The 22,919-nt window shown below is 42.0% G+C and overlaps 1 protein-coding gene across 4 annotated transcripts in view; it reads left to right on the top strand.

The window, feature by feature from the left end:
• The window catches only part of LOC143286908 (uncharacterized), a 57,975-nt gene that overhangs the window by 8,978 nt on the left and 26,078 nt on the right, over nucleotides 1–22,919 (top strand). Inside the window, exons 5-11 of one of the 4 annotated variants that reach the window (XM_076594845.1) lie at nucleotides 722–922; nucleotides 4,980–5,069; nucleotides 8,872–8,967; nucleotides 10,482–10,580; nucleotides 13,107–13,169; nucleotides 17,351–17,443; nucleotides 19,423–19,515. In XM_076594845.1, coding sequence (XP_076450960.1) covers nucleotides 722–922; nucleotides 4,980–5,069; nucleotides 8,872–8,967; nucleotides 10,482–10,580; nucleotides 13,107–13,169; nucleotides 17,351–17,443; nucleotides 19,423–19,515 — 735 coding nt within the window. Of the gene's footprint in view, nucleotides 1–721; nucleotides 923–4,973; nucleotides 5,070–8,871; nucleotides 8,968–10,481; nucleotides 10,581–13,106; nucleotides 13,170–17,350; nucleotides 17,444–19,422; nucleotides 19,516–22,919 lie in introns of all 4 variants that reach the window. The other 3 variants (XM_076594844.1, XM_076594847.1, XM_076594846.1) reach the window with 3 other exon arrangements.

The raw sequence follows: 22,919 nt of genomic DNA, 5'->3' as shown, positions 1-22,919 counted from the left end.
TGTTGAACAGTCATTACAAGAGTCTATCAGATGAATAACACTGTCATACAGTCATTACAAAATGAAAGTCTGTAATTACAAAAATATCAGGTAAATATTTCTGTCATATATAGCAACTACAAAACTCATCAGGTAAACATCTCTGTCATACAGTTACCATACACAAAACTCTTATCAGGTAAATATCTTTGTCATACAGTCATTACAAACCTGTTGAAGTAAACATCCATTAATGAAACTACAAAAATCAACCAGGTTAACGCCCTTGTTGTCTGATCACTACAAAACACTTATTAGCTAATATTGCTGTCTTATAGTTGCTACAGAACTGTACTCTTATTCACACACACTCACACACACACACACACACACACAAGCACACACACACACACACACACACACACACACACACACAAGCACACACACACACACACCATTATTCATTATTTATATACCTGCAATCTGTAAATAAATGAATATATATATATATATATATGTATATATATATATCCATACAGTACCGTACTCTATCAAAGACAAACTGCACAAGATTTTCATGCGGTTATCAAGGTAGGGGCCCACCAGGTTCCTTCATCGTGATACTCACCTGCTGATCATGTTTTATTTCACAGTCATCACATTCCTTGATCCCTTGCAGTCTGTGTCAAGAGTACTGTGACCAGTGGTACCTGTCACACTGTCACATTCATTTCCCTTGCAGTCTTTGTCCGAGCGTTGTGACGAGTGGTGCCTGTCGCATCACCGGAAAGGTGGCTGTCAGAAGCATTTCCATCGGCTGAAGGAGCTGATTGAAGCGATACGTGACGGACGTCGAAACCCCGGGGACGGACTGATCAGCGGTGTGACCAACACCGCGCCGCTGTCTCATCCACACTGTGAGAAGAGGCTGAGAATGGACAAGGTGAGAAGAGACCAGCTGTTTGTTTGTTTCTTCTTTCACTGAAGGTGAGAAGAGACCAGCTGTTTGTTTGTTTCTTCTTTCACTAAAGGTGAGAAGAGACCAGCTGTTTGTGTCCCCTTTCACTAAAGGTGAGAAGAGGCTGAGAATGGACAAGGAGAGAAGAGACCAGCTGTTTGTTTCTTTCTTCTTTCACTAAATGTGAGAAGAGACCAGCTGTTTGTTTCTTTCTTCTTTCACTAAAGGTGAGAAGAGACCAGCTGTTTGTTTGTTTCTTCTTTCACTGAAGGTGAGAAGAGACCAGCTGTTTGTTTGTTTCTTCTTTCACTAAAGGTGAGAAGAGGCTGAGAATGGACAAGGTGAGAAGAGACCAGCTGTTTGTTTGTTCTTTCTTTAATTAAAGGTGAGAAAAGACCAGCTGTTTGTTTCTTCTTTCACTAAAGGCGAGAAGAGACCAGCTGTTTGTTTCTTACTTCTTTAATTAAAGGTGAGAAGAGACCAGCTGTTTGTTTCTTTCTTCTTTCACTAAAGGTGAGAAGAGACCAGCTGTTTGTTTGTTTCTTCTTTAATTAAAGGTGAGAAGAGACCAGCTGTTTGTTTGTTTCTTCTTTCATTAAAGGTGAAAAGAGACCAGCTATTTGTTTCTTCTTTAATTAAAGGTGAGAAGAGACCAGCTGTTTGTTTCTTCTTTCACTAAGGTGAGAAGAGACCAGCTGTTTGTTTCTTTCTTCTTTAATTAAAGGTGAGAAGAGGCTGAGGATGGACAAGGTCAGAAGATGATGATAAATTTCATTTAATGCCCCGTCACACTTACTGGTGATTGTAGACATTAATTTGTTAGAGTATCAATTTTTACATTTGAGTGTTATCGTTCAGGAGAGGAGGGGGAGAGGAATGAATGGTGAGTTTGGGGAAACTGGGTAGATGGAAGATGGAATGTGAATTGAATATTTAAGTAAAGGTTAGAAGAGACCAGCTGTTTGTTTGTTTTTTTTTTCTTTGATCATTTACCCTGTGTGCCTCACCAAATAAAGAGATTGTTTGTGATGAGAGACCAGACTCAGGACTATTGTTTATTGCCACCATCACTCTTTCCTGAAGGGTACTGTCAAAAGGAGCATTTTTCCACTGTGCCAAAGCTTGACAGCTGCAGCCAGTTTCCCAGCCAATAGAACAGTGACTAACCTTTCTTTCTTCCGTCTGGCTCAGTTCGAAGAGAACAAGTTCACTGTATTGTTTTGACATGAACCGAAGCCTGTGACTGAGAGCATGTTCCTAACACATTTGGCGCTGCGGAGCGTTTGTCACGAAGAAACTTGGCTGTGAAAGAGTTTTGATAATATTCTTCTTTTTTTTTTTTTAACTCTGTGCACAACAAAAGAAGCAAAACAAGAAGACAGATGGTGATATGATTTTGCAATGATTATGCAGTGAAATTAAGCTTCTTTTTTTTTTCTCATTGGAAAGGAAGGAGAGAGGGAGAGAATTCATTTTGTTGAATGTAGAAACATCATTGAATTTGGGTTGTTCATCCAATTTTTTAAATAACAGGGTATGGTGGCTGATCTTGGTCAGAGGGCCAGAACAGGGATGTGTTTCAAATTTAGACGTGAGAAGTCAGCGTCGCATCAAAGTTTATCTTTTTGCTCTATGATCTGGTTTGCAGCATTGGCTTTGTGGGTTTTCTGGGGTTTTTTCATGATACTTGTGTAGCCGGGTTGGCTACAATCTTCGTTGGGCTAGCTTAGCAGACAACTTTTGTGACTTGCCGAAGGTTACTAAGGAAGTCAGTAAAATGGTCACAAGTTATCTCCCTTTACAGGGAACCGTATGATTTTTCATCAATTTGTTAAATTATAAACACTTCCTAATAGATGACATTATAGTTGTTATGTTATTGGACTTCAGAAAGATCATACTTCTCAACTGCAATGATATCATTTGGCCAGAAAGCCTATAACTCTTTTAAATTGATGTTTATATGAATGAATTTTGGCATGATCTTCGAAATCCACTCAGTTGAAACATACAAAATACCTTCGTTTTCTATAAATCAATATAGTTACGTGGAATTTAGATTGTGTATTAAAATGTAAATGATTAAGCCTTCTTCTCGTGTACTGCTTTCCGTGTACACCTAAGTTATAGGCATGCAATAGTACGAAATGTCTGACAGCATTTCAGCCCCACAAAACTATCTCTTCTTCAAGCCATTGGAATTCATCAGTGCCAATTTGAACAAAATATGTTTTTACAATACCTAGACATTTTTATAGCATGTCTTGAAGATGTTTATATTTCTGTTATCAATCTGATTCGTATCATACATGTATAGTTGTGTTGTAGTTGGTTCAAACGAAGTATTTCATTGTCGATCACAAGTGCCAAAAGCACCGCCAAGCGGTGCCGACACGGGAGCTGTCCGTTGAGTTTTCTCTTGAATTTTGACATAAAAAATCTTTACTCTAGAAGCAGATTCTATAGGTGATTTTATATAGCTGGAAATTCAGGATTTTCAGTTACTTAACTGTTAGAATTATATTACATATCATGACGTATTAATTGTTGTAATGTACAGAAATGATACATGAACTCGTTAAAAGCTCGTTCATTCAGTGACTCTTTTTGTTTACAGTTTTTAACTACATTATTTTTGTAGAAAATGGTTTAGCTTAAGAAAATGCTCGTCTCTTGTAGTTTTGTGTGATATATAATATGTCTATGTTAGTTCCCCGAGCCGAAAGTCAGAAGCCGCTAAATTTGGTCAAACAAACACAAGCTTGGCCCCTCAAGGCTCGTGGAGGGCCGGTTTCATGAGTCGCTTCATGGCGCTGGCTTTGCGGTTCGGCAGAACAGAATATAAGAAGTGAGCGAGTGCCAGACAAAGAGAGAACTCTCCTGGTCTGGAAGAATGAAAGAAGAAAAGAAGAAAACCAGCGCACTGCCTTCCCAAGTCTACCTTGCCTGGCTGCGGCTCTCTTCTGCAAACACCTTCTACCTGTCTTCACCTTTTCTAACACCACCTTACCACCCCATCACACTTGTTTTGGATTACAGCTACATCCACACTTAACCCAGCCAGTTACTGACAGCAGGTGGTTGAGAATTGTGTGCTGATCAATCTGTGCGTTCCAGCCATGTATGCCAGTGGTAAGTGTTCACACTGATTACCAGCCATCTCCAGCCACCACCCACCAGTTTTTTGTTTTTGTTGGGTTTTTTTTGTTGTTGTTGTTGTTGTTTTATCTGTGGCATGCACACAAATGAGACTGATGGCTGGACCAAGGGATGGAACCCTTGAATGATACCAGCAGCATGGCTCGTGATATTCATTTCTTCCATCTGGAGAGTGCTGTATTGTTTCTGGCTAAAAGCAACTGGCTGTGTCTGACTTAAAGTTTGTTGCTGTGTCAGGCTGACAGCATGCAAGTGACTGTCAGCAACCAGCTGGGCTTTGTTTGAACATGGCCAAAGGGTGGGCTTTGTTTGAATATGGCCTAAGGGCTGGGCTTTGTTTGAACATGGCCTAAGGGCTGGGCTTTGTTTGAACATGGCCGAAGGGCTGGGCTTTGTTTGAATATGGCCAAAGGGCTGGGCTTTGTTTGAACATGGCCTAAGGGCTGGGCTTTGTTTAAACATGGCCTGAGTGTGTATCACAATGAGTCCTGAAAATCTTGCCCCTCTTGTTTGGTTTGTTTTTATGGAGTCATGATATTTAGGACTGAAGTGTTTGTGTGTGTGTGTGTCTATGTGTGTGTGTGTGTGTGTGTCTATGTGTGTGTGTGTGTGTGTGTGTGTGTGAAGTCAAATTCTTTATTTACAAAGGTAATAGACAAGCAAGGAACCTGGGTGGTTGTTGTTGTTTTTTGGGGGTTTTTTTTGTACATAATTGCCTTTTTCAACATGCTTTTTAGCCCTCACCCTGTGTGTGTGTGTGTGTGTGTGTGTGTGTGTGTGTGCATGTGGTGTGTATGTGCATGCATGTGTGTGTATTTGCGTGCATGTGTATGTGCGTGCATGTGTGTGTGTGTGCATGTGTGTGTGTGATCAACAGGTACAGGTACGTGGTGTCTGCAAAGGAACTCCGAAGAGTGCAGCTGTGGAGGCCGTGACCCTGCTGGATCGCCATGGACCAAACTACGTGGACAAGGTGACACCCGCCCTCACACGCTGAGCAGTGAATAGGAGTGGTGGCCGAGTGTTAAAGCGTCGGCATTGTAAATGAGAGAATCTGAGGCTGCAGGATCTTCTTCTTCTTCTTCTTCTTCTGCGTTCGTGGGCTGCAACTCCCACGTTCACTCGCATGTACACGAGTGGGCTTTTACGTGCATGACCATTTTTACCCCGCCATGTAGGCAGTCATACTCCGCTTTCGGGGGTGTGCATGCTGGTTATGTTCTTGCTTCCATAACCCACCGAACGCTGACATGGATTACAGGATCTTTAACGTGTGTATTTGATCTTCTGCATGCGTTTACACACGAAGAGGGTTCAGGCACTAGCAGGTCTGCACATATGTTGACCTGGGAGATCGTAAAAATCTCCACCCTTTACCCACCAGGCGCCGTCACCGTGAAGAGACATCCAACGCTTTAACCACTCGGCTATTTCGCCCGTCAACTGCTGCTGGATCAAATCCCACACTTGCCAGAATTTTCTCCCCTTCCACTAGACCTTGAGTGCTGGTCTGGATGCTAGTCAGTTGGATGAGATGATAAAACTGAAGTCCTGTGTGGAGCATACTCTTAGTGTAAGTAAAAAAAAACAAAAAAACCATGGCAACAAAAGGGTTCCCTCAGGCAAAATTCTTGAGAAAAATCCACTCAAATGGGAAAACAAATGCCATAGCAAGCAGAAAGAAAGGGTGGCGCTGCACTGAAGCGACGCGCTGTCCCTTGGGAGAGCAGCCCAAATTTCATGCAGATAAGTCTGTTGTGACAAAGAGTAATGCAATGCAATGCAATGCAGTACAGTACAATACAATACAATATTTCTTCTTCCACCACTGGATGCAACTCTCACATTCACTGCTATCTGTGAGAGGGCTTTTACTTGTATCTCCACCATTTTGGCAGTCATACTCTGTTTACAGGGATGGGTGTTTGATGGGTATGTTTGTGTTTCTTTAACCCACTGAACACTGACATGAATTTCAGGATCTTTAACACATGTATTTGATCTTCTGTATGTGCCTGTTCATGACGGGGCAGATTAGCATGTATTCTAGTCTGGGCACCCAGAATTGAACCCAGGAACTTTAGATTGAATGTTCAACACTAATTACTTGCCTGTCTATGTCCATCATGTATAAATGCACTTGTTTCATGTCATTGTTCATAAAACTTCCAACCTCTCAGCCATCACAGTTTTAAAATATGTATAAATTACTGTGAGGTATGGCTGTTTTTTCACTGTAAAGAAAAAAAAAGCCTTTTCCTTCAGAATCAAGGTTGAATTAATAGCAGCACTAATAAGTTGAATGAATGTTTGTAATGAATGAATGGATTCATGTTTTTAAATTCATGAGTTAGTGATAAGGAACTCCAAGGTGAGCTGGACAATACAAGGTCTTCAGAGAAGAATCCCTCCTCAGTCAAGTGTTTCAGCCCTTAACTCCTTACACTCTAAGGGGGCCGGGCTGGGCCGCACCCAGGTCATGACTCCTGGATACCCTTGTATTGCCACCTTTTTTTTTCTTTTTTTGTCCTGGTCCTCAGCCGGTTTGAACCCGCACCTCCAGGGTGCTTGCCACTTCAGGACTGAATCACCTTTTCTGGCAGACATTTTAACCACTGAGCCATCGTACGCCTAGTTTGAGTAGGGAAATTTAATCCTTATGAAGTTTACTTTCATTCCTCCTTGACCAGATCCAGCTGGAACTCTTTTCTGCTGCTTCTGCCATTGCCTTTAGAGCCTGTGTCCTCTCTCTGCCAGATATCGACAGCTGTTTCATGAGGCTGTTGGCAGATGTGCTTACAACCCCTCTTGCACCAATCTCTATGGCGAGGACTTTGGCTTGGAAGCCAGATTCTCTCAGGCTGCTGTACAGGTACATTCCAATATCCACACCAAGACACATTCACTGTGCAGAGCTCATGACTATTCTGTGATCTGTAGCTGTGATGAGGGCTGGATCCCCAGGAATCTCCTTTTTGGAGAGCTGGCACAGGGAGAACATTCCTCAGTCAGACACCAACTGTGCTATGATTACATCATACATCAGAGCTCTGAAGGCCTTGAACAGTGACCTGGTGCCAGTTGCATTGCTTGGTTCTAACTCTTTGACAGTTACACGTGACTAAATGCCTATGTTGACCGAACTACGCCATTGGTCAGTTCCATACTATACACAGTTAGTAGCAGGTTACGACCATACCAGGCTCTTCTGTCTAAGCAATGCAACTGGCTCCTGTACACCTGGGAAGCTGTAGCCTTGGAATAATTGACTTGGAGACAGTCTGTGCAGAGAGGCCTCTTCAAGTTCAAAGAAACGCTTGCCCAGCGTTCCGAGGCAAAGAAGCTGAGGAGAAGGGCCCAAACATAGCCAGACAGACAGACAAACTTCACCTGCATGCAGTGTGGGACTGTCACTCCTGTACTGACCTGTCCACCCACACCCGATACTGTATCGATCACCAGCCAGAGCACAGCTCCATAGTCTTCCAAGACTGATGGATGGGCCCATCTGGTTGTTGTGACTGAAAATTAACCAAGCAGTTGTGGAAGTGAGTGGCCTTTTATGAAAAGGATGACACCATGAGGCCATGTGTAAATGTTAACTGTTGTTTGTTTTTCAGGAAGGGATCACTTTGCTTCATATTGTGTCCAACACCATGAGGCCATGTGTAAACGTTACCTGTTGCTTGTGTTTCAGGAAGGGAACACTTTGCTTCATATCGTGTCCAACACCATGAGGCCATATGTAAATGTTAACTGTTGTTGGTTTTTCAGGAAAGGAACACTTTGCTTCATATTGTGTCCAACACCATGAGGCCATATGTAAACGTTAACTGTTGCTTGTGTTTCAGGAAGGGAACACTTTGCTTCATATCGTGTCCAACACCACGAGGCCATGTGTAAACATTACCTGTTGCCTGTGTTTCTGGAAGGGAACACTTTGCTTCATATCGTGTCCAACACCACGAGGCCATGTGTAAACGTTACCTGTTGCTTGTGTTTCAGGAAGGGAACACTTTGCTTCATATAGCGTCCAACACCACGAGGCCATGTGTAAACGTTGACTGTTGCTTGTGTTTCAGGAAGGGAACACTTTGCTTCATATGGTGTCCAACACCACGAGGCCATGTGTAAATGTTGACTGTTGCTTGTGTTTCAGGAAGGGAACACTTTGCTTCATATCGTGTCCAACACCATGAGGCCATATGTAAATGTTAACTGTTGTTGGTTTTTCAGGAAAGGAACACTTTGCTTCATATTGTGTCCAACACCATGAGGCCATATGTAAACGTTAACTGTTGCTTGTGTTTCAGGAAGGGAACACTTTGCTTCATATCGTGTCCAACACCACGAGGCCATGTGTAAACATTACCTGTTGCCTGTGTTTCTGGAAGGGAACACTTTGCTTCATATCGTGTCCAACACCACGAGGCCATGTGTAAACGTTACCTGTTGCTTGTGTTTCAGGAAGGGAACACTTTGCTTCATATAGCGTCCAACACCACGAGGCCATGTGTAAACGTTGACTGTTGCTTGTGTTTCAGGAAGGGAACACTTTGCTTCATATGGTGTCCAACACCACGAGGCCATGTGTAAATGTTGACTGTTGCTTGTGTTTCAGGAAGGGAACACTTTGCTTCATATCGTGTCCAACACCATGAGGCCATGTGTAAACGTTGACTGTTGCTTGTGTTTCAGGAAGGGAACACTTTGCTTCATATTGTGTCCAACACCATGAGGCCATGTGTAAACGTTACCTGTTGCTTGTGTTTCAGGAAGGGAACACTTTGCTTCATATCGTGTCGAACTCCACAGCAGCACACATTTGTGTCTTGGCAAACAGAGGGGTGCCTGTGAACATTCAGAACAACGTAAGTCGTATCAGAAGAGGAAGGTAGCAGAGAGGGTAGTTGGGGGATGGGGGTGGTTGTTTGATCTGTGTATCATGTGGTATATAGAGACGGGGAGAAATGAATAAGAAAATAAATAATTAGAATGAGCATGTTCATTCACAGGTTTTGTGTACGTAACCTGACACAAGTAGAATGTGTTTGTATGTATGTACAGACATGAGAGTTTGGTTTGTATGTGTTTAGTACAGCCAAGAGTACAAAGTTACAGAAGTATCAGTGACTGGAAGCTTTGTTTCTTCATTTGTTTTTCAACAGTTTACAGTGCATTCTTTGTTTGGTTTTATTTTTCAACAGCTTACTTTCTTTTACCTGAATCAAAACAGTAACAGTTTTAATCACAGCAACATTATAATGTAAATGATTGCCATAGAGAGTGTTGTTGAAATACACTTTTTTATGCAGAAAATATTTGTATCTTTTAGATACAGTAATCAATGTTTTGGCGGAGCCGAACACCTTGAAAATATATTATTAACTTCAGCAATCATGTTTAGGTTTTTGAGTCTGTTAACTCACTCAGTACGGCCAGTCCTCTCTTCTCTACACAGACCCCTCGGATGTCCAGTGGTGTCTCAATGACCCAACCTTTAGCTTCCGTCATCAGAATTGTGGTATTCTTTGTCAACATTCACCTCTTCAGTATAAGAGCCTTCCGCCTGCAATATTTTGATGGTGGTAATTGGGGTGAAACGCTGTTAACGTCTTCTCTTTCGCCGTTCGTATGGAGAGAGTTAAACCGCATGTTCAAACTGACACCTTTTGCAGTTCATTGATTTTGTCTGTTTTCTGGGGAGTTTACAGCCTTGGTCAGCTTCCCTGTCATCCTGACGTGGAAATAACACAGAAACAACATTGTGTGCATAGAATGCCACTGTATCCTCCTGGGAGGGGGGCGAGGGGAGGGGGGGGGGGAGAGATACTCACTCAGTCTGGATAAGTGATTATTGCTGCAGGGGGCTCAGTAGGTGGTGTCCTAAGTATGTTAAAACAGAACAGGCACAACTGAACAACACCGAAGGGACTCAGCAGCAGTGCAGGGTCTCCTCTGGTGTGACAGATGAACTCAGGTGTGGCTTACCTTGCTTTACCTTACCTTACCTCACCTCACCACACCTCACCTCACCTTACCTTACCTTACCTCACTTTACCTTACCTTACCTTACCTCACCTTACCTTACCTTACTTCACCTCACCTTACCTTACCTTACCTCACCTCACCACACCTCACCTCACCTCACCTCACCTTACCTTACCTTACCTCACCTCACCTCAACACCTCACCTCACCTTACCTTACCTTACCTCACCTTACCTTACCTTACTTCACCTCACCTTACCTTACCTTACCTTACCTTACCTCACCTCACCTTACATTATCTTACTTACCTTACCTTACCTTACCTTACCTTACCTCACCTTACCTCACCTCACCTGATCTCCTCAAAGGCAGTGGTTGTGGCTGTGTGTGGGCAGGTGGGCGACACAGCTCTGCACCTGGCGGTGCGACGGGATAACTTTGACTGTGCTGAGGCCCTCATCCAGTGCAGCGCCGACCTCTCTATCAGGAACGGGGTCAGTGCCCGTCTGTCTGTCTGTCTGTCTGTGTGTCTGTCTGATGCCGTGTGTTCTGGTAGTGTGTTCTGTCTGTCTGTATGATGCTGTGTGTTCAGGCAGTGTGTTCTGTCTGTGTGTTTGTCTGTCTGTCTGATGCCGTGTATTCTGACAGTATGTCTGTCATGTATCGTGTGTTCTGTGTGTATGCCTGTCTTGTTTAGTGTGTTCTGTGTGTGTGTGTGTGTGTGACGCCCTGTGTTCTGGCAGTATGTCTGTCTTGTCTCGTGTGTTCTGTGTGTGTGTCTGTCTTGTTTAGTGTGTTCTGTCTGTGTGTCTGTCTTGTGTAGTGTGTTCTGTCTGTCTCTGTCCTGTGACATGTGTTCAGTCTGTGTGTCCGTCTTGTGTCGTGTGTTTAGTCTGTGTAGACGTATGTCTTGTGTCGTGTGTGACGGGCGCAATAGCCGAGTGGTTAAAGCATTGGACTGTCAATCTGAGGGTCACGGGTTCGAATCATGCTGACGGCGCCTGGTGGGTAAAGGGTGGAGATTTTTATGATCTCCCAGGTCAACATATGTGCAGACCTGCTAGTGCCTGAACCCCCTTCGTGTGTACATGCAAGCAGAAGATCAAATACGCACGTTAAAGATCCTGTAATCCATGTCAGCGTTCGGTGGGTTATGGAAACAAAAACATACCCAGCATGCACACCCCCGAAAACGGAGTATGGCTGCCTACATGGCGGGGTAAAAACGGTCATACACGTAAAAGCCCACTCGTGTGCATATGAGTGAATGTGGAAGAAGTGTCGTGTGTTTTGTGTGTGTGTCTGTCTTGTTTATTGTGTTCTGTCTGTGTTTGTCCTGTGTCATGTGTTCAGTCTGTGTGTCTTATGTTGTGTGTTCTGTGTGTCTGTCCGACGCAGTGTGTTCTGGCAGTATGTCTGCCTTGTGTCGTGAGTTCTGTGTGTATGTCTGTCTTGTTTAGTGTGTTCTGTGTGTGTGTCTGTCCTGTGTCATGTGTTCTGTGTGTGTGTCTGTCCTGTGTCATGTGTTCTGTGTGTGTGTCTGTCCTGTGTAATGTGCTGTGTCCCTGTGTCTGTCCTGCGCTGTGTATGTTCTGTGTTTGTGTGTCTGTCCTGACCGATGTTTGTGTTCTGCCTGTGTTTCTGTTCTGCTGTGTGTGTACTTTGTGTTTTGTCTGTGTGTCCGTTCTGTTTTGTGTGTTCTTTGTGTGTTTTGTGTGTGTGTTCTGTGTGTCTTTTCAGATCTGTGTGTCACTGTGTTAGTTCTGATGTGTGTTATGTCTGTGTGTCTGTTCTGCTGTGTGTGTGTGTGTTCTGTTTGTGTGTCTGTTCTACTATGTGTCTGTTCAGAAATGTGTGATCTGTCTGTGTGTCTGTTCTGTCTGTGCTACGGTGTGTGTATTCTCTGTGTATCTGTGCTACGGTGTGTGTTCTGTCTTTGTGTCTGTCCTGATGTCTGTCCTGTCCTTTCCTAACATGCCCTTCACAGTGTATTGTCTATCCTGTCCTGCTTAATCTATGTTCTGTCCTGTCCTGCCCTGTCCTGTCCTGTCCTGTCCTACATCATTTCTGTCCTGTCCTGTCCTGTCCTGTCCTGTCCTGTCCTGTCCTAACTGGTGCCCTTCACAATGTATTGTCTATCCTGTCCTACATAATTTCTGTCTTGTCCTGTCCTAACTGGTGCCCTTCACAATGTATTGTCTATCCTGTCCTGCATAATTTCTGTCCTGTCCTGTCCTGTCCTGTCCTACATAATTTCTGTCCTGTCCTGTCCTACACAATTTCTGTCCTGTCCTGTCCTGTCCTGTCCTGCATAATTTCTGTCCTGTCCTGTCCTGCATAATTTCTGTCCTGTCCTGTCCTGTCCTAACTGGTGCCCTTCGCAGTGTATTGTCTAACCTGTCTTGCATAATTTCTGTCCTGTCCTGTCCTGTCCTGTCCTGTCCTGACTGGTGCCTTACACAGTGTATTGCCTATCCTGTCCAACGTAATTTCTGCCCTGCCCTGTCCTGTCCTGTCCTGTTGCCTTACACAGTGTATTGTCTATCCTGTCCAGCAGAATATCTGTCCTGTCCTGTCCTGTCCTGCCCTAACTGGTGGTGCACTTCACAGTGTATTGTCTATCCTGTCCTAAATAATTTCTGCCCTGTCCTGTCCTGTCCTAACTGTTGCCTTACACAGTGTATTGTCTATCCTGTCCAGCAGAATTTCTGTCCTGTCCTGTCCTGTCCTGTCCTGCCCTAACTGGTGGTGCCCTTCACAGTGTATTGCCTATCCTGTCCTACGTAATTTCTGCCCTGTCCTGTCCTGTCCTGTCCTAACTGTTGCCTTACACAGTGTATTGTCTATCCTGTCCAGCAGAATTTCTGTCCTGTCCTGTCCTGTCCTGTCCTGTCCTGTCCTGTCCTGTCCTACCTGGTGCCCTTCACAGTGTCTTGTCTATCCTGTCCAGCAGAATTTCTGTCCTGTCCTGTCCTGTCCCAAATGGCGCCCCTGACAGTGAACCCTCCGTGCTGTTTCAGATGGGTCAGACGGCGGTGGATGAGGCAGAGGGGCCCATGAAGGAGATGCTGCAGAAATGCCGGGTACGTCTCTGTCCTTCCCTAGACTTCCTCCATAGTCTGGATTTCCCTAGTGTTTGTTTGTTTGTCTGTTTTCTCCATTGTTTACAAACAAAACAACAGCACATACTTGGTGGGGATATTCAAAAATTATTCATGGATGAAGTCTTAACTCTCTCCATACGAACGGCGTTTCACCCCAATTACCACCATCAAAATATTGCAAGCGGAAGGCTCTTATACTGAAGAGGTGAATGTTGACAAAGAATACCACAATTCTCACGACAGAAGCTAAAGGTTGGGTCATTCAGACACCCACTGGACATCCGAGGGGTCTGTGTAGAGGAGAAGAGAGGACTGGCCGTACTGAGTGAGTTAAGATTTTAAGTAAACAGTAGCAAAATTGAGTAATGAAAACTTGAAGTGAGACTGCGGGTAATTTCTCATCCATGAGGTACGGCAGAGGGTTAACCGGTCACTGTTAACAGCAGAGGTTTTTTTGTAAGTGGTGTCCTGCATGTGTTGAAGTGACTCAGCAGCAGTGCATGCTCTGCTCCGGTGGGTGGTGGATGGCGGCATGGTGACCTCACAGCCATTGCTCACCGCGGACTGCTGGCGCTTGGACTGCAAGACAGTGAGCTTGGGCATGCCTCAAGGGGCCTGAGGAACAATGAGGAATAAGTGCTGTGTGAGCAGTCCCATGAAGATCAGTTTCAGTTTCAGTAGCTCAAGGAGGCGTCACTGCGTTCGGACAAATCCATATACGCTACACCACATCTGCCAAGCAGATGCCTGACCAGCAGCGTAACCCAACGCGCTTAGTCAGGCCTTGAAAAAAAAAAAGAAAAGAAAAAAAAAGTGCCGTGAAGAATGCAGGGAAAGTTGGGACAGGGAAAAGATCCATCAAGCGCACATTTGTAAGGAATCACACAACGACTGTGCAGCAGTCAGAATAGATCCCTTGAGGATACACGCAGTGCTAAAACATTCCACACGGAGGACCTGATTGCATTCCTAGTCACGCACAGCTACAGTTTTACACCATTCTAGTAGTTGTTTGGTGGTTTGTTGAAGTCTGTTCTTCCCAGTGTGTGTGTATTTGTGTGTGTGTGTTTGTGTGTGTGAACATGTGTGTGTGCATGTGAAAGTCCATGGTCATTTTGACTGTTAATGTCTTGATGTGACAGGAATCGGGCTTCTTTTCTGGTCTTTTGTTGTGAACCAGTTGCAGTCATTCAGAGACATGGATTTTTTTTTTTTTTTTTATTCCTTCTTAATAATAATCACAATGAACACTTTCCCATCTTTTCCAGAGGCTGGTATTCCTGGCTACTTTTGCTCGATGATACTGTGATTGTTTTGTATGGTGATTTATTGTATATTCTAAGCTTTGTCCTTTTTTTTTTTCCTTTGTTGTTGTTGTCATTGTTTGTCATTTGCAATGATTGCAATATTTCATACTGTTTGTCATTTGCAATGATTGCAATATTTCATACTGTTTGTCATTTGCAATGATTGCAATATTTCATACTGTTTGTCATTTGCAATGATTGCAATATTTCATACTGTTTGTCATTTGCAATGATTGCAATATTTCATACTGTTTGTCATTTGCAATGATTGCAATATTTCATACTGTTCCAATGAGTGGAGGCACCTAGCTTCCTTCTGCAGATATGTAGAGATATAAATCCCAGTCTGATAGAGTGTTCTGCGACCTGTTATTTGGGAAAATGCTTCGGTTTTATGAAAAGAAAATGTTTCTCAAATTCACAAATCAGTACATCTTGATGTGCACAGTTTGCATGTTCATCCACATGTGAAATGTGTCTGATAACAGAACAATTTGGTGCTGTTTCATTTGTCTCTTGGTGTGACCGTCGGGAGAAATTTGTGATTTACTTTGCTTTTGTTGCTTTATGTTAACTGTGCTGTTTTAATCATGACTTCTTTGTATTATTTTATTCATTTAATTTAATTATATTCATGATTTCTTTTTTCTGCTGTTTTTTTTCTTTCTCCTGTCTTTCGTCAACATTAGAATGTTTATTTTAAATCAAACAGATACATAGGTACCTGGGTGTTTGTCCTTTTGAAATGTTGTTGATTTTCCATGTTAAAAAAAAAAGAAAAGAAAAAAGATTCAGCAGTTTGCTGGGATTCAGATTTACTGATGAATAGATCCTTTCAGCACATTGAAGCTTCATGTCACACTATTCACATTTAGCCTGTACTTGCATATAGAAGTTGAGAGCAAGCTTTTAAATTTTATTTCCGTTTCTGTTCCTCTTTCATACTTTGATTTTTGGTTAGACACAATCATGCACAGATGCACATGCATAGGCAACAACACAGGTATATTAACAATGTGGCTTTTTATTTGAACTATTCGTTCATTTGTTTTTTCAATTTTTTTCATGTCATCTTGAAAAAACTTTGCTGAAAAATAGCTGTTTAAATGAAAATAACTATGTTTTGCTTGCTGTTTATGTGATACATATTGTTGAAAAATAGCTGTTTTAATGGAATAATTGTGTTGCTTGCTGTTCATGTGGTATTTGTTGTTAAAAGCTACTGATACAAATTGTGCTTTTTAAATCAGTTTCATATATAAAAATGTACTCTTGCTAAGCCTAACACTTGTTGCGAGGATGCTGTTATTATTTATCTAACTGGGAATATTTGAATTGTTAGTCTCTGTAAGGATCAGTGCAAAGCTGAAAGCTTGCATCCACAAAACATGATTTTATAGAAAATAAAAAGTGATTAGGAAGACAGTTTGATAACTGCAGCCTCTGGATATCCCCAGATGTTTTTAACAATTGTGTAGATGTTTTTCAATGTTAAGGATCAGGAAGTTTGTTTTGTGACATGTTTTTAAATGATGTAGATGAATGAAATGAATTGAAATAAATCTTGTAGTGGAGTGTTGGCCGAGAGGTAACGTGTCCGCCTAGGAAGCGAGAGAATCTGAGTGCACTGGCAGTCGCCAGTATTTTCTCACCCTCCACTAGACCTTAGTAATTTGGATGAGACTTTAACTCTCTCCATACGAACGGCGAAAGAGACGACGTTAACAGCGTTTCACCCAAATTACCATCATCAAAATATTGCAAGCGGAAGGCTCTTATACTGAAGACGTGAATGTGGACAAAGAATACCACAGTTCTGACGACGGAAGCTAAAGGTTGGGTCATTTAGACACCAACTGGACATCCGAGGGGTCTGTGAAGAGGAGAAGAGAGGACTGGCCGTACCGAGTGAGTTAAACTGAGGTCCCGTGTGCAGCATGCATTTAGTGCACGTAACAGAACCTACTGCAATAAAAGGGTTGTTCCTTGCAAAATCCTGTAGGAAAATCCACTTATGTAGGAAAACAAATAAAACTGCATGCAGAAAAAATACAAAAAAATGGGTGGTGCTGTCAGTGTAGCAACGCACTCTCCCTGGGGAGAGCAGCCTGAATTTCACATAGAGAAATCTGTTGTGATAAAAAGAGTAATACAATACAACAAATAAGAACCCATTTTGTGATGACTGATCAGGTTTGTGTGATTTAGTAAGGTGTCATGTAGAGAGATATTGACAAGTCACCTTTGTGTTTGGTTTCTCTGGCAAGGACACAACTGCTGCCAAGCTGCAAGACTTTCGGCACCTTGAAAATAAAAAATCGGTACCCCTTCAACAACAATGAAAAAGAAAACTGGAAATGCTGTATTTGTTAGAAGCATTATTCTTGGAACGAAAGAAAAAAGAGGAAATAATCTTAGCCAATATTTTGTTATTCTCACCTCTTGTTTGGGGGTCCAGAAAGGATACAAGGAAGGTAAAATTGTGTATGCAACACAGTGGTCAGGCCAGTTGTATTTGCTTGGAACGAATACTGAAGCATGTGGAGTGTTGTGTACAGAATCAGAACTAAAAGAGTTTAATTCATATTAAAGATGAACAAAACATTTTGATGAGAAAAATGACGAATGTGTGTCAGTGGAGCAAAAGTCCGTGTTTTTACATTGAGTGTTGGTTGAGCAAAAGTACATATGTGTTTACACTGAGTGATGTTTGATTTGTAAGAAGCAATAACATCAGGTATACTCGAAGCTTTGAGAAACTGTAGCCGGTACGATGATGGGTGGAGGTTGTTGATTCTCACTCACATGCAGGGAACTGAAGTGTGATGTTTTTCTGGGTGTGTTTCATTCAAGCTTGACCCTGTTCAGGCTGTGCTTACCGGCAACGGCTCCGCACTTATAAATCACCTGCGTCACAACTGGTGTAGTGTGCTCAGCATTGTCAAGGTAGCAGGGGGTGATCTGCTCGTCTCTCTAACCTCCTCACTTCTCCAACTACCCCTGCCTTTTGTCTGTCAGTGCTGTGTCTGCTCAGATTTTTTTTTTAATTTTTTTTTTTTACTCCATTATTTTTTCGTCTTCATTTTGCGTTTGCTTGTTTGATTGGGTTTTTTTTGTTTGGTTGTTTTTGGTTTTTTTGTTTGTTTGGTTTTTTTTGTGGTTTTTTTTTTAAAGCTTCTGTGTGCTGTTTGATTAACAAAAGTGGGTGGTGTGAAAGCTTTTTCTGCTGTGTTTTACTGGCTGCTTTGGTTTTAGTTGGTGCTTCTGCTTTACTTGGTATGGGCTGTGTTGATTAAATCTTTGTGCTTGATATTTTTAGCCTTCCACTAATTGTTCATTTGTGCCATGTATAATTCACTAATGAAACAAATTTAATTAAGGATTTTTTTGTGAAAAACAAATATTAGGTGGCATCTCTCCTGCAGGTGCTTGATTTTTTTTTTTTTTTTTTTTTTTTTTTTTTCATGGAAGCATGACTGAATTTTGTAAAAATCATACTAATGTTGCCTGTGAAATATAAACTTAGATATTGATCAGTCATGTCTAGAAATTTAACACTAAGTTTCATACAGATTTTACCTGCGTTTTCATTAATCACTAAAACATATGATATGTTAATTTCTTTGAATGTTTCTGTGGAGGAATACATATAAAATACAACAACTATTTATTATGTAAGAACCATTTGTTGCTGACTTTCAGATAAAATACATGAGAGACTATTAACATCATTAACTAGAAAAGCCCTTTTTTTTCTTCAAAGAACTGATGTAGATTTTATTTTGTAAAATCTCTTTCTGCATGTTGTGCGTCTAGAATTAGAAGTACTTTTTTGGCATTTTTTGTTTGTTGTGCGCGCATGCATGTTTTTTATTTACTCACTGCTCATGCCAGTCTTGCGGTCAGCTGTGTCCACTGTGTGATGGCGTGCTGTGTTCAACACTGAATTGTTAATTAACTCCCCCTGTTCTCTTCTTGCACATGCTCCTCTCTTCTCCTGGTCATGTGTGTGGGCTGCTCATCACACTAAAGAAGGAAGGGTTCACACAGGCATTGAGTCTCGCGGCACGTTCATTTTGAGCAGTGTTAACACAGTCTGATGGAGGCATACGCATTATGTACATTAGATCTAGTTTTGTCCAAATGCATTATCTGACAGTGTTTGTGAATGAGAAGAAACGGATCAGGGTAAGAACAGTGTTGTGGAGCAGTCAGAATGACTTCTTCTTCTTCGTTTGTGGGCTGGAACTGCCATGTTCACTCGTATGTACACGATTGGGAAATTTTACGTATATGACCATTTTTACCCTGCCATGTAGGCAGCCATACTCCATTTTCTGGGGTATGCATGCTGGGTGTGTTCTTGTTTCCATAATTCACTGAAGGCTGACATGGTTTATAAGATCTTTAATGTGCATATTTGTGCGTATACACACGAAAGGGGTTCAGGCACAAGCAGATCTGCACATGTGTTGATCTGGGAGACTGGAAAAATCTTCACCCTTTACCCACCAGGCGCCATCACCAAGATTCAAACCCAGGACCCTCAGATTGAAAGTCCAATGCTTTAACCACCTGGCTGTCAGTCAGAATGACAACATCTGTCAATTGTACAAGAGATGTTTCTGCAGATGTTTCATGAATTGTTGTGGTGTGTGTGTGTGTAATAACAGATATCATTTCCTTCCATGTAAATGATATGTTTCGAGTCTGCGTGTGTGAGCCCTTCCAACTGCTTCTGGCATATCTTGCACTTTCCCATTGATGAAACCTGTCTGTATCGGAGCAGAAGAGATGCTCAAAGAATCAGGTTCAGGAGGAATAGCAATTCAGAGGGAGGTGAGGAAAAGGGGTATGGATGGGTTGGCGGGGGATGAAGGCAGTGGAAATACTGATGGGACGCTGTGTGGGTGGTTGGTGAACAGCTGGGCGTGGTGGCCGCTTTGGAGGCAGGTCACAGCAAATGCCTAAGCAATCTGCTCAAGTGGACCTGGGCAAGCTGTACCACTGAAGTCAAGGTACAGTAGACTCTCTCTCTCTCCCTTTGACCCTTTGACCTCCCAGCTGCAGAGAAATCAGGTCAGTGTGGTATGGTATGGAAAATTGGGGAAGACTTTTCTTGTTCTGTTTTTTGGGGTAGGTGGTGTGGGGGGGGGGGGGGGGGGGGGTCGCAGTGGAATTAATGATGAAGAAGTAAGAAAATTAATGTGGACATATGGGGAAGACATCATATTAAGTAACGGTTAATGGTTTGTTGGGGTTTTTTGTTTTTTGTTTTCTCATCACATCACATTGTAATGAACAGCCCTTCACTGATGTGTTATAGTTGATGGGTTAAAGGTTTGTACCTCTGCATCTCAGCACCAGGGTAAACTAGTTCCATTTTATCATGTACCGTAAAGTTCGGTCTATAAGCCGCGACTTTTTACCCCAGCTTCAACCTCTGCGGCTTATACAATGATGCGACTTATTTGCGGATTTTAATGATCCCGGGAGTGTCATGTTCTCGTCTATTCTTAGCTGCCCTTCAACTCACCAGAATCATGATTTCTGTCCATGAATTTTTGGATGAGCTTCAGGATAGTGTGTTAACTGTTCACGTTTTATAATCAAATCCGCACACATTAAAGCCTTCATATCAGCATTCGGTTCTACTCTGCTCAAACGTACACCCTCATCATGCCAAAAACGCGACGTTACGCCTATGATGCAGCCTTCAAATTGAAGGCGATCGACCTAGCAGATGACAGTGCAAGCGACGAACCAGCAGCGACCTCCACCTTCATTACACTGAGATGAAAGTGACTACTGTTTAGTAATCCCATTTTCCTTCAGTTCCTGATTGAATTTTAAATATTGTTTGTTAAAAGCTTGTTTGGGGTTTTTTTGTGTGTTGTTGTTTTTTTTTAAACAGTGTTTATTTATAATGACGTGCAACACTGTGAGTTTATTTGCATGCATGTTTGCACATGTGTGTGCTGGTGCATGTTTTTTTGCTAGGTTTCAGTTAGGACTTTTGTTTTGTTTGACCTGCTGCATTCTGAATTACCATAGTTTCCCAGTGGTGTTAGTAGTTTCAGTTTCAGTTTCAGTAGCTCAAGGAGGCATCACTGCATTCGGACAAATCCATATACGCTACACCACATCTGCCAAGCAGATGCCTGACCAGCAGCGTAACCCAATGCGCTTAGTCAGGCCTTGAGAAAGAAAAAAAAAAGGGTAAATAAATAATAGATAGATACATAAAAAAAAAAAAGAACTACTACTACTAATAATAATATGTATAAGACGCAAAAACTTGATGAAGTCAACTATAAGCCTACATAAATAAAAAAAAGAAATAATAATTTAAAAAATTGGTGTTGGTAGACTGGACAGTACTATACATTTACTGTTGGCATGGCACAAGTGTGCTGCCATACTGCAGTTTTCAGTTGCATTGCTCAGGTGAGTTTTGTTGTGATTCAGCTCTCCCCACAAGCGTATTGAGTATCAGTATCAATGATAATCCTCATTATCATCATCATCATCATCATAATGATAGTAATAATAATAATAATAATGATAATCATAATATTAGTAATGATAATAATGATGATGATAATGATGATGAAGAAAGCAGCTCAGCAATTCCCTCTTTTCTTTCTTACTTTCTGTAAGTCTTTCTGACCCCGTTTCTGTTTCTTTTACCATGTGTTCTGGTATTTCTTTTGATAAACAGTTAGGATCCTATAAAGAGTGAGGATAGAATATAACAGATAAAAACAACCATCACTTGTACCTTCTTGTTATTCTTTGTCTGTCTCTGTCTGTCTGTCTGTCTGTCTGTCTCTTTCTCTCCACATGAATATTTTGCTTATGCCTTTATCATGTAGTATTGTGTAGTGTAGACCCAATGATGATAGGGTGGAAACTGGATGAAGAAAAAGCACATCAGTGCTTGTATTATTCTCAGAAATAAGGAATTTTGTCATCTTATCGTGTCCTCCTCTCCAGTTTTAAAATAATATGTCACAACAGCTGACTGGCAAGGACTTGAAGCTATTTTTGATTCAGTCTTTCAACCTCGTCTTGCTCCCTCCCAACACCACCTCTCAAAAATATTTTCTGTTTATCTTCTTCTTCTTCTTCTTCTTCTTCTTCTTCTCCTCCTCCTCCTCCTCCTCCTCCTCCTCCTGCTTCTTCTTCTTCTTCTTCTTCTTCTTCTTCTCCTCCTCCTCCTACTCCTTATCCTTCTTCTTCTTCTTCTTCTCCTCCTCCTCCTCCTTCTCCTCCTTCTTCTTCTTTTTCTGCTTCTGCTTCCTCCTCCTTCTTCTACACTTTCTTCTTTTTAACCTTTTATTTTTTTTTTTTTTCAAGCTGAAGTGACGTGTTGATTGTAGAGGGATTGATGCCAGTAGGTGATTGTTTTGGTTAGAAGTGGTGTGGGTTTGGTTTATCCAGTTTTCTTCCTTCTGCCTCCCAACCTCCCACTCCAGTCCTCAGTGCCCCATGTTTGCGGAGTTCTGTGTGAGGTTTCTGTGAATAGTTTCGGATGCTTGACTTAGAAATGCATAGGCTGTGTGTGTGTGTGTGTGTGTGTGTGTGTGTGTGTGTGTGTGTGTGCAGTTCTTTCTAAACATGGTCATCACCTGTGTGACCAGTGTATTTCTGAGGAATCTGTAAATATTTACCGAGGCTTGTAAGCCTGTTTTGTTCTGTCTTTGGGATAAGCCTTGTCTGTGTAAGTGTGTGTGTGTTGCGGGGGTGGGGGGGGGGGGTTGTTTTTTGTTGTTTTTTTCTTTCTTTTTTTTTGTTTTTGTTTTTTTGTTGTGTTTTTTGTTGTTGTTGTTTTTCTAGGAGGGTGGGAAGGAACAGTTGGAGAATGGAGGTAGTATTCAGAATTTTCAAGTCAGGTGTTGGGTTCTTCCCCTCTCTTTGTCAACCCACTGATTCATTATTCTATATGGTGATTTTTTTAAATTTTTGGTGCACTGAATAAAAATAAAAGCTTTTAAATTTACTGCAGAAATGAGTTGATGAAATCTTCATGTTGTGCTTGATGTCAGTTCTGTTACAAACATTGTGACATGAAGAGAATGTATTTTTAGTTGCGCACATGAGTAACTGCATGAGTATGTGTCTTCTCTGTTTATAAGAACTGGTGGGGAGAGAGAGAGAGATAGAGATATGTGAATACTTTTTCTTTAAATACAGAAATTTGGAATTTATCACAGTTTGTCTCCAAGACCCTTTCCCTCCTCCCCCATTTCATACAGATTCCCTGCAGAATTGTTTCTTCTTCTTCTTCTTCTTCTTTGTTCGTGGGCTGCAACTCCCACGTTCACTCGTATATACACGAGTGGGCTTTTACGTGTATGACCGTTTTTACCCCGCCATGTAGGCAGCCATACTCCGCTTTCGGGGGTGTGCATGCTGAGTA

This window comes from Babylonia areolata, chromosome 10 (genome assembly GCF_041734735.1).
Source record: "Babylonia areolata isolate BAREFJ2019XMU chromosome 10, ASM4173473v1, whole genome shotgun sequence".
NCBI lineage: Eukaryota > Metazoa > Mollusca > Gastropoda > Neogastropoda > Buccinidae > Babylonia > Babylonia areolata.
This window is presented reverse-complemented; position numbering and strand designations above follow the sequence as displayed.